This window comes from Oenanthe melanoleuca, chromosome 26 (genome assembly GCF_029582105.1).
Source record: "Oenanthe melanoleuca isolate GR-GAL-2019-014 chromosome 26, OMel1.0, whole genome shotgun sequence".
In the NCBI taxonomy this organism is placed as follows: Eukaryota; Metazoa; Chordata; class Aves; order Passeriformes; family Muscicapidae; genus Oenanthe; species Oenanthe melanoleuca.
The window spans coordinates 1413059-1423587 of NC_079359.1; the positions used below are offsets into that span (position 1 = coordinate 1413059).

Here is a 10529-nt window from a genome sequence, read left to right on the forward strand (position 1 = left end):
GGATTTGGAGGCGTGGAGGTGAATTTTGGGGTTGTGGAGGGGGTTTTGGGGGTATAGAATGGGATTTTGGGGGTGTGGAGGGGGTTTTGGGGGTGTGGAGGGGGGAATTTGGGGGGATGGAAGGGGATTTTGGGGGTGTGGAGGTGGATTTGAAGATGTGGAGGGTGGATTTTGGGGTGTGGAGGGGATTTGGGGGTGTGGAAGGTGAATTTTGGGGTGTGGAGGGGTATTTGGAGATGTGGAGGGGGGGGTTAGGGGTGTGGAGGGGGATTTTGGGGTGTGGAGGAGAATTTTGGAGGTGTGGAGGTGGATTTGGAGATGTGGAAGGGGGGTTTGGGGTGTAGAGGTGGATTTTGGGGGTGTGGAGGGGGGAATTTGGGGTGTGAAGGGTGGATTTGGGGTGTGGAAGGGGGATTTGGGGCTGTGCAGATAAATTTTGGGGCTGTGCAGGTGGATTTGGGGGTGTGAAGGTGGATTTGGAGATATGGAGGTGACTTTTGGGGGTGTGGAGGTGAATTTTGGGGGTGTGGAGGTGGATTTTGGGGGTGTGGAGGTGGATTTTGGGGGTGTGAAGGGGTTTTTGGGGTGTGAGGGTGAGCCTGGCATCCTCCTGAGCGTTTCCCCAGGGGTGGGGGGTTTCTGTGCCCCCTGGATTTCTGTGCCCCTGTTCCCAGCAGGTGGCTGCTGTCACCTTCATGGGACCTGCCTGTCCCTGTGGGTCACTGCAGAGGTGAAGGAGCACTTGGGCTAAAACTGCTCCATCTCTGGGAAAAACTGAAAAATGGAGGGGGAAATAGAGGTAAAGGCAGCCTGGCTGGGCTGTGACCTCAGAGCTGTCACCAGGTGTCCCCTCCCTGCTCTGTCTGCAGTTTGGTGAGAGGGATCTTACCCAGCTGCCTCCTAAGTGGGTTTTTTTAGGTTTAAAATGCTGCAGAGTCTGTCAGCTTGTGCTGTGTGCTCTGTGCACTTGAGCATAAACATCTGTCAGTGTTTATTTACAATAAAGGGAGTTAAAAAAGCACAGATCATCTCCTCTGTTCTTTTCCATTGTTTGCTCTGGCTCTGCTGGTTTTCTGGGGAGCGGGGGGGACTCAGGGGGTCTCTGGGATGTGTTTGGGGGAAGAGCTGCAGGGGTGGGCAGAGTTCTCTGCTTTGGGAATTTGAGTTGAAACTGGGGGTCCTGCACCCTGCTGCTGTTCCCCTTCTCAGTTCTGAGGTGCTGATACTGGAGCTCTGAATCTCAGGGTTTCCATGGAACTGAGCTTTAAGGTCCATTCTGGATTTCTCTGTGTGTAAAGGGAATTATTTATATAATATATATAATTATTATATATATATATAATATATATAATTATTTTATATATATATAATTGTTACAATCATTTATAAAGAGGATGAAGTACGTATCATACATGAAGTGTATATAACAAATTGCTTTATTTCTAGTGTTTGTAAACTCAGTTAGGTGCTGTTCCCTGGGTGCAGGGATGCTGGGGGGTGTCCCCCACCCACCTGCCCTGGGTGTAAAAGTGCTTCAGACACCACCCAGGCTGCTGCAGAGAGCTGTAGAACACTGATATTATAACAGCAAAGGGATTCAATGTTCTTATGCCCGTGCTTTATTTGGATTCAATATTCTTGCTCACACTGATGTGTTTTCATGCTGGCTGTGTGATTTCTCACGGGGGGTGGTGTCTGTGCCTGGCCCAGCTTCCCCCTGCAGCTTCCCCTTCCTTCCCCTGGGGACATCTCGGGGACATCTCTGAGCCCAGCATGGCCCAGCTCCTGCTGGCAGGGCTGCTGCTGCTGCTGCTGCCCGCGGGGACCCGCGGTGAGTGTCCTGCTCCCTGCTGGCTCTGCCCTGCTCCTCCAGGGCTTGGGGAGGGGCTGCCACTGCTGAGGGGTTCCAGGAGGGGTTTGTCACCAGGGATGGAGCGACAGGGAAAAGAGAGTGGGTTTAAGGTGGAATATGGGATGTTGGGAAGGAATTCCTGACTGGGAGGGAGCCTGTGGCTGTCCCTGGATCCCAAGGCCAGGCTGGGCAGTGGGGTTTGGAGCAGCTGGGGCAGTGGGAGTGTCCCTGCCATGGCAGGGGTGGCTCTGGGTGGGGGTTAATGTCCTTTCCATCCCAATTTTAATATCCCTTCCCTGATTCTCTGGCTGATTCTGTGGAGCCTCAGCCCTGGGGCATGGCCAGGCACCCCAGCTGTGCTCAGAACTGCAGAAGTGCAAATCTGCTGAGTGCTGAATGTGCCTGGGAAGGGGAATAAGCAGCAGTTTCTGTCTGGAAGTTGGGGGTTCAGTTAAACCCAAACCTTTCCAGAAACTTCTCCAGGGTGCACAGCCCATCCCAGCACCCCCTGCACCAGCACTGCTTTTATTCTTAATATTTATTGCTTGCACTTCCTGAGGCTTCTCAGCTCATTTCCCAAAGCCAAACACTACCAGTAATTAGTCTGGGACCTGGAGGAGACACAAACAAGATATTTTCCAATATATTTTCCAAGATATATTTTCCATGGGGATGGCACCAAAGGCAGTGTTGGTGGCACAGTGTGGGATGCTGCAGCACCTGCATGTGAACCAGGCTGCTCAAACATGTTTTAATTCTGTCTTGGTGACCTGCCAGCACTGCCAGGCATGAAGAAATCCCAGTTAGAGCTGCTGGAGTTTTGTTTTCTCTGTTATTTGTTTTCTCGTGGGAGATGTGGAAAGAGGAGTTTTTTGTTGGGACATCTGAGATGGGCAGGTGTGGCAGAGGTTATGCAGTTGTTGTAGAAACTCTTTTCTTTTTGTGGTAAGGCTGGAAGGGGTTGTTGCACCTGGAGTCACTTGTGCCCTCTGCCTCGATCCCTGCAATTATTAAACAGCTCTGTCTCCTCTCACCCAGACAGAGCTGTGCTGGCATTGTGCAAGAACAGCCCTGAAAATCCCCTTTTTTTCCTTTTGGTGATCCACAGGGGCTCAGTGTCCCGTCCCCCACATTGCCCACGGGCAGCTGAGCTCTGCAGGGAACTTCACCTCGGGCAGCACAGCCCGGCTGGAGTGCGAGCCCGGCTTTGTGCCCTCGGGCACGGGCACGGTGAGGTGCACCTTCAACGGCAGGTGGTACCCATGGGTGCCCTCCTGTGTGCCAGGTGAGCCTGTGTGCCAGGTGAGCCCAACCCCTCCTGTGTGCCAGGTGAGCCTGTGTGCCAGGTGAGTTCAGACCCCTCCTGTGTGCCAGGTGAGCCAGAGCCCCTAATGTGTGCCAGGTGAGCCCAATCACATCCTGTGTGCCAGGTGAGCCAGAGCCCCTAATGTGTGCCAGGTGAGCCCAGATCCCTCCTGTGTGCCAGGTGAGCCCAACCCCTCCTGTGTGCCAGGTGAGCCAGAGCCCCTAATGTGTGCCAGGTGAGCCCAGACCCCTCCTGTGTGCCAGGTGAGCCCAACCCCTCCTGTGTGCCAGGTGAGCCTGTGTGCCAGGTGAGCCCAATCACATCCTGTGTGCCAGGTGAGCCAGAGCCCCTAATGTGTGCCAGGTGAGCCCAGATCCCTCCTGTGTGCCAGGTGAGTTCAGACCCCTCCTGTGTGCCAGGTGAGTTCAGACCCCTCCTGTGTGCCAGGTGAGCCTGTGTGCCAGGTGAGCCAGAGCCCCTAATGTGTGCCAGGTGAGCCCAGATCCCCTCCTGTGTGCCAGGTGAGCCCAGACCCCTCCTGTGTGCCAGGTGAGCCCAACCCCTCCTGTGTGCCAGGTGAGCCAGAGCCCCTAATGTGTGCCAGGTGAGCCAGAGCCCCTAATGTGTGCCAGGTGAGCCTGTGTGCCAGGTGAGCCTGAGCCCCTAATGTGTGCCAGGTGAGCCTGTGTGCCAGGTGAGCCTGAGCCCCTAATGTGTGCCAGGTGAGCTCAATCCCCTCCTGTGTGCCAGGTGAGCCCAGATGCCTCCTGGCCTCTGCCAGGTGCAATCCTGCTCCCATTTCCCCAAAATCTCTTGGAGGGAACATCCACTGGCTGGCAGGATTCCCTCTGGGATCACCCAGGGCTGTCCCTTCCTGCAGGGGACACCCTCGAGGTGCCAAAGCACACGAGAAATAAGATTCTCACTCAGTTCACATCCTGTGGTGAATTTTCCCCAAAAGGAAAACTCCCCGGTTTTTCCCTTTCCCTTCACCCCACAGCCACGCTCAGGGGTTCTGCTGTCCCTCACTTAATTTTGGGGCTTTCCAGCAAGGAAATGCTCTCAGTGCTGAGGATCTGTGCTGTCCCCAGCTCTGTGTCCCCAGGGCAGTGTCCCCAGCTCTGTGTCCCCAGCTCTGTGTCCCCAGCTTTGTTCCCTGTTCTGTCCCCATCTCCGTGTCCCCAGCTCTATCCCCAGGGCAGTGTCCCCATCTCTCTGTCCCCTGCTCTCTCCCCAGGGCAGTGTCCCCAGCTCTGTCCCCAGCTCTGTCCCCAGGGCAGTGTCCCCAGCTCTCTGTCCCCTGCTCTGTCCCCAGGGCAGTGTCCCCACCCTCCCCCTGTGGAATTCGCCGACCCCCAGCCCCGTCGGGAGTTCCTGGTCGGTTCCACCCTGAGCTACTCCTGCAGACCCGGCTTCTCCTCCATCCCCGGCGTGTCCCCAACGATAACCTGTCTGCAGAACTTCTCGTGGTCCTCGGTGCCCAGGCTGTGCCAGAGTGAGTACATCCCCTCTCCATCCATCGAATGTCACCGTGTCCAGCCCCGCTGCCGCTGCCGGGCCAGCAGCGCTCTGTCCAGCAGCTCTGCCTGTCCCTGGCAGTAATTCTGCTGCTCGGAGGGTGGCGTGGCTGGAGAGGAAAAGCAGCAGCTCCCCCTGGTTATTGAGCGGCTCCAGCAAGGATTCAGATACAGGCAGTGATGTGCCATCGCTTTCCAGCTGACCACAGGGCTCTCACCTCCTCTGCCTTCCAAGAGAAATAGTTTCATGCTGTAATTCCCACCCCTGAGCCTGCCGGCTCTGCAGGCAGTGATGTGCCACCCCCAGCTCGCTTTCCAGCTGATCACAGGGCTCACCTCCTCTGCTTTGCAGGAGAGATGGTTTCATGCTGTAATTCCCATCCCTGAGCCTGCCAGCTCTGCTTAGAGGTGTCTGGCGCTGCTGGCAGCCCCTGATGCAATCTCTGCTGTCGGTGCTGCTGTTGGCAGAGGTGCAGTGCCCCAGCCCGGCCATCCCGCACGGCAGAGCCGCCAGCCCCGGCGGGGCCCCGCACAGCTTCGGGCAGCAGCTGCAGTTCCAGTGCGAGCCGGGCTACGTGCTGCGGGGCAGCGGGAGGGCGCAGTGCTCGGCGGACGGCACCTGGAGCCCCGCCGTGCCCTACTGCCTCGGGGGTGAGTGATCCCGGGGGGAGCGAGAACCGCGCGGGGCGTGGGGACGTGGGAGGCTCTGACAGCCCAGAGCGGCAGGGCACCGAGCTCCGGAGCGCTGTGGCTCCTGCCCTGGGGCTCTGTGGTTCCTGCCCTGGAGCTCTGTGGCTCCCACTCTGGAGCTCTGTGGCTCCCAATCCTGAGCTCTGTGGCTCCCACTCTGGAGCTCTGTGGTTCCCACTCTGGGGCTCTGTGGTTCCCACTCCACAGCTCTGTGGCTCCCACTCCTGAGCTCTGTGCTCCCACTTATCAGGTAATCTCCTAAATAAGCAAAGCAGCTGATAGTTAAAAAGGTTATTTATTACAAAGCACATCAGTCTCAGCAGTGCACAGACAAGCAATGGCAAATGCAGTGGCAATAAGTGAATGGCTAAAAGCCACAATGACTAAAAGCACCAACTCTCCCCAGTACAAACTCTTATATAGGATTTTTCCAACAAGCTAAGATGCAAACTCAGACCACCACTCATTAACCTATTAGAATTCTGGTTTCTTAGCTCATCAGGTTAAGTGTAACACTGCACATACAATCTATCTTGTTCTAAGAAATGTCAGCTCTGTTATGTCACAGTCCTGCCTACAACTGTGGGCCTGGAGCCTCTACTGAAGATATCAGTGTGTTTCAACCTTCATTAGAACACTCACTGCTACTGTGGTATTTGAAACCTTTCACTTACTAAAAGCATTAGAACTCACTCTAAAATTACTGACTTCTACTTAAATGTCTACTTTATGTGTGAGAGGCTTAATGTACTTCAGTCCATCCAAAGGCTTTAATTCAATCCCTGCACTCTGATTTCTCTCTGATTTCTTCAGAGACCCCTGAGTCACTGACTCCCACAGGGAGAAGGTGCCCAGGGCACAGCACTGAGGGGCTGCAGCGTTTCCATCCTGCAGCAGAAGTGTGACTGATTCCTGTGCTGGTTAATGGGACCTGCAGCAGTTTCTCCAAGGGTTTCCCAAGGGGTTGGTGGTGCTCACCATTCCCTGAGCCTCAGGAGCAGGATGGGATCTCATGGAAAACAGGAGGGGATGAGGAGGGGGAAGGGAAGGGCCCCAGATGTGCTGGGGCTGTGCTGAGGGCTGGGCTCCTGGCTGGGTCAGACTGGGAGCACTGGTACAGCCACAGCTGGCACAGCCAGGGACACTGAGGAGAGAATTTGGCACCAATGTGGAGAACCAGTTCCTCCTGTCGCCGCCCTGAGGGAATGGGGGAAGCCTGATTGTCCCTTTGCTCTCCCACAGTCTGTGACCCCCCTCCCAAAATCGCCCACGGGCAGCACTCTGCCTCTGGGGTGAAGCAGTTCCCCTATGGCTCTGAGGTCAAGTACAGCTGTGCAGAGGGGCTGTCCCTGATCGGGAGCGAGTCCCTGTTCTGCACCTCCGGGGATGGGGAGAACCTGACCTGGAGCGGGGCTGCCCCGGAGTGCAGGGGTGAGTGTGGGGTCAGGGAGTGGGTCAGGGAGTGGGGTCAGGGACTGGGTGAGGGTTTGGGTCAGGGACTGGGTCAGGGATTGGGGTCAGGGATTGGGGTCAGAGTTTGGGATCTGGGAGTGGGGTCAGGGATTTGGGTCAGGGAGAGGGTCAGGGACTGGGATCAGGGTATGGGATCAGGGTATGGGGTCAGGGATTTGGGTCAGGGATTGGGATTAGGGTATGGGATCAGGGTATGGTATCTGGAATTGGGGTCAGGGATTGGGGTCAGGGTATGGGATCAGGGATTGGGATCAGGGTTTGGGGTCAGGCTGAGCCAGCCAACACTCAGAGCAATGGCTCCAAGCCAGCAGGGCTGCCTGGAGGTGCTGCTGCCTTCCCAGGGGGGGGCTGCTCCCTCTGGAGGTGCCAGACTCTGGATCTGGGCTGGGGGGAGCAGCTGTGCCCGGTGCTGCTGCCCCGACCCAGCCTGCCCTGCCCTGTCCCCCAGCGGTTCGCTGTCCCCAGCCCGTGCTGCAGAGGGGCACGGTGAGCCCCCAGACCTTCACTTTTCCCTACGGGCTGCTGCTGCACTTCTCCTGCCAGCCAGGCTTCGGGCTGCAGGGCGCTGCCCAGAGCCAGTGCCAGGCTGATGGCACCTGGCACCCGCCCCTGCCCACCTGCCAGCCAGGTGAGTGCCAGCCCTGCCCTGCCGAGCCCAGCCCTGCCCTGCCCAGCCCAGCCCAGCCCTGCCCAGCCCAGCCCAGCCCAGCCCTGCCCAACCCTGCCCAGCCCAGCCCCGCCCAGCCCAGCCCGGCCCTGCCCAGCCCTGCCCTGCCCAGCCCAGCCCAGCCCTGCTCTGCCCTCCCCAGCCCTGCCCTGCCCAGCCCAGCCCTGCCCAGCCCTGCCCTGCCCTGCCCTGCCCTGCCCTGCCCCGCCTAGCCCAGCCCTGCCCAGCCCAGCCCAGCCCTGCCCAGCCCAGCCCAGCCCCGCCCAGCCCTGCCCTGCCCAGCCCAGCCCCGCCCAGCCCTGCCCAGCCCTGACCAGCCCAGCCCAGCCCAGCCCAGCCCTGCCCAGCCCAGCCCAGCCCTGCCCAGCCCAGCCCAGCCCAGCCCAGCCCAGCCCAACCCTGCCCAGCCCAGCCCAGCCCCGCCCAGCCCTGCCCTGCCCAGCCCAGCCCCGCCCAGCCCTGCCCTGCCCAGCCCAGCCCAGCCCAGCCCTGCCCTGCCCAGCCCAGCCCAGCCCAGCCCAGCCCAGCCCAGCCCAGCCCAGCCCTGCCCAGCCCAGCCCTGCCCTGCCCTGCCCTGCCCAGCCCAGCCCAGCCCAGCCCTGCCCTGCCCTGCCCAGCCCAGCCCAGCCCTGCCCACCTGCCAGCCAGGTGAACCAGCATTTCCTCCTCCAGCTCCTCTTCCTTGATTTTAAACTTAATTTTCCTTTCAGTTAGTGTCCCAAACCCCTGTGGCAGGAGGATGTAGTGGTTCACTAACCAATTGTGGTACGGGGTGAATAAACTGTGCTCTTCTCCTGCAAATGTGATGGACATTTTGGGATGCTTCCAAAACCTCCCTGGGGCAGAGCAGAGGGCTTGGGGTGCAGCACTGCCTGGCTCTGTCTGTCCTTGGGGCTTCCTGAGCCCTTCCCCTGTTTGCAAAAGAAACAACTTTCCCAAAGCTGGTGTTTTCCAGGTGATAGTTGAGTTTTTATTGACAGCTGTGTGTGAAGGAGGCTCTAAGCCAGGTCAGGAGTTCACTGACTTTCCCTTCCCCTATTGCCAAATGTCCTCCCCCATCGTGGGGCTGCCTGGATTGAGACACTTCCAGAGAACAGCAAATCCACCACTAAGTCCCAGCACCTCTCAGGGGCTGCTCTGACCTTCACCCTCTTCAAGAGAAGTATTTTTGCTTTCACATCTGATTCCACAGCTCCACAATTTTAACTTCCTCTGCACTGGCTCAACCTTCCCAAATTTCTTTCTGACCTCTGCTGTGAGTTTTCCTTTCAGTTCTGTGTCCACAACCACGAGTGCCCTATGGGAGGGTGAAGAGCCCTTTGGGTGGCAGGAGGTGGTACCAGACCAATGACACTGTCACCTTCCAGTGCCTCCCTGGCTACCAGCTCCCAGACAATGGAATGATGCCTTTGGAAGAGTCCTGGACAGCCACGTGCTTGCCTGATGGCAGCTGGACACCACTGCCCAAGTGTGTGAGTACCACAGAATTTGGGGTGGGGGGAGCCTCAAGGATCATCCAGTTCCAGCCCTGCCATGGTTCAGCATTTCCAGCTGCTCAGAGCCCCGGGTGGCTGAGCCTGGCTGAGCCCTTGGGTGGGTCCTGCCTGATTTCTAACACGAAAACTGCTTAAACTTCTCAAAACTTCTCATTTCTGGTCCTAAGGAAGATGCAGCCCCTGCTGGGACAGGAGTGGGTGGCTCTGCCTCTCTGCAGTGCATCCTCACAGGTCTGTCTGGGTTTGTTTTCCCCTTTAACAGGTGAAAGAAGGTGATGCTGATGTGTGTCAAGAGGTCCATTACATTAAATCAGTCTTTGAATGTGGGGTGCCTGTAGAAGAAGTGAAAAATCTGCTGGAAATACAGAAACTCTTCCTGGAGATTAAAAAACTAGAGATGGAATTAGAAAACTGAAATGAAACCAGAACCCTGTAACTCTCACCTTTCCTTTGGTGAGCTCAGTTTGTGCAGTCACAGCATCTCTAAGATCTCTGGGTGATTTTATGGTTTGTGTGTGCATGGCTGGAGCCAGAACAATACTCACCAGTGCATGGGAGGCTGCTTTTGCTGTGCTGGATGCCAGAGCAGGGAGTGGGCTTTGCTCTAACCTGCAAGCTTGAATTGCTCTTTAACTAATAAATTGTTTCACATTTCATATTAGGAAGCATAGAAAGAGTTTCAATTTAGCTTTTTTTTAATCACTGTTGTAAGCTGAGGGAAATGGGAGTGAAAAAAGCTGAGATGAGTCCAGAGCTGGCTCTGAAGGTGTTTGTGCTGCCATGGTCCAGCTGGGCTTTGGGTACATCTGCAGGAAGCAGTGGTGCAACAAGTGATAAACATTTAAATCTGATTTTGGGTAAGGGCAGCTCACAAGAAGTGCATTGTAAAGGCTGCATTTGCCTCACCCCTGGATTTAGGCAGGAACAGGTTCCTGGCTGTGCCAAATATCCCAGCTGGTGTCGTCTTCCACATCCCTGTTTGTGGTGAGCAAATGCCAGGAGCAGGTGCTGGAATTCAGCCAGTTCCAGGTGCAGAGGGTGAGGCAGCCAATTCCTGTTCCTCAATAAATGCTGCTCAGACCCTGTGGCTCTGGTGCTGTGGTTATTCCTGGGGGTTTATCCAGGGGATGGAATTGTGTCTGTCATGTTGGGTCAAAATTTGGCAGATTTCCAGCGGGATCCAGTGGTGGTTCTGGGGGGAGCTGGGTGAGTCCTGGGGAGCTGCACCAGCCCAGGCTGGGTGGGAGAGGAGGAGCCTCCACCTCCTGCACCAGCATCACTGCCAGATGTCTGCTCTTAGGAGTTGTTAAAATTGCTTTATTTGTTACCAGAGCCTGAACAACAGCCAGGGGAGAGGAGGTGTCTCTGATTTTGCACAAAAAGGTGCTTTGGGATGGACCCTGTGCTTCTCCACCTCCAGGTGAGGAGCTCTGCCAGGGCAGGTGTTCCCAGAGCTGCTCCCATGAGATGGGCAGGGCTGGGCTGACCTCGGTGCCTCCCCCCTGAGCTCACCCGGGACTGCAGGGAG

General features: G+C 56.9%; 1 protein-coding gene across 1 annotated transcript; it reads left to right on the plus strand.

Annotated features, from left to right (window-relative positions):
* The first annotated feature begins 1738 nt into the window (after positions 1–1738).
* On the plus strand, positions 1739–10082 carry LOC130263699 (C4b-binding protein alpha chain-like). Its single transcript, XM_056511414.1, has 8 exons — positions 1739–1831; positions 2961–3137; positions 4474–4653; positions 5144–5326; positions 6608–6796; positions 7287–7466; positions 8778–8977; positions 9264–10082. The coding sequence occupies exons 1-8, from the start codon at positions 1774–1776 to the stop codon at positions 9414–9416; spliced, it is 1320 nt and encodes a 439-aa protein (XP_056367389.1). The 5' UTR covers positions 1739–1773; the 3' UTR covers positions 9417–10082.
* Positions 10083–10529: the final 447 nt, after the last annotated feature.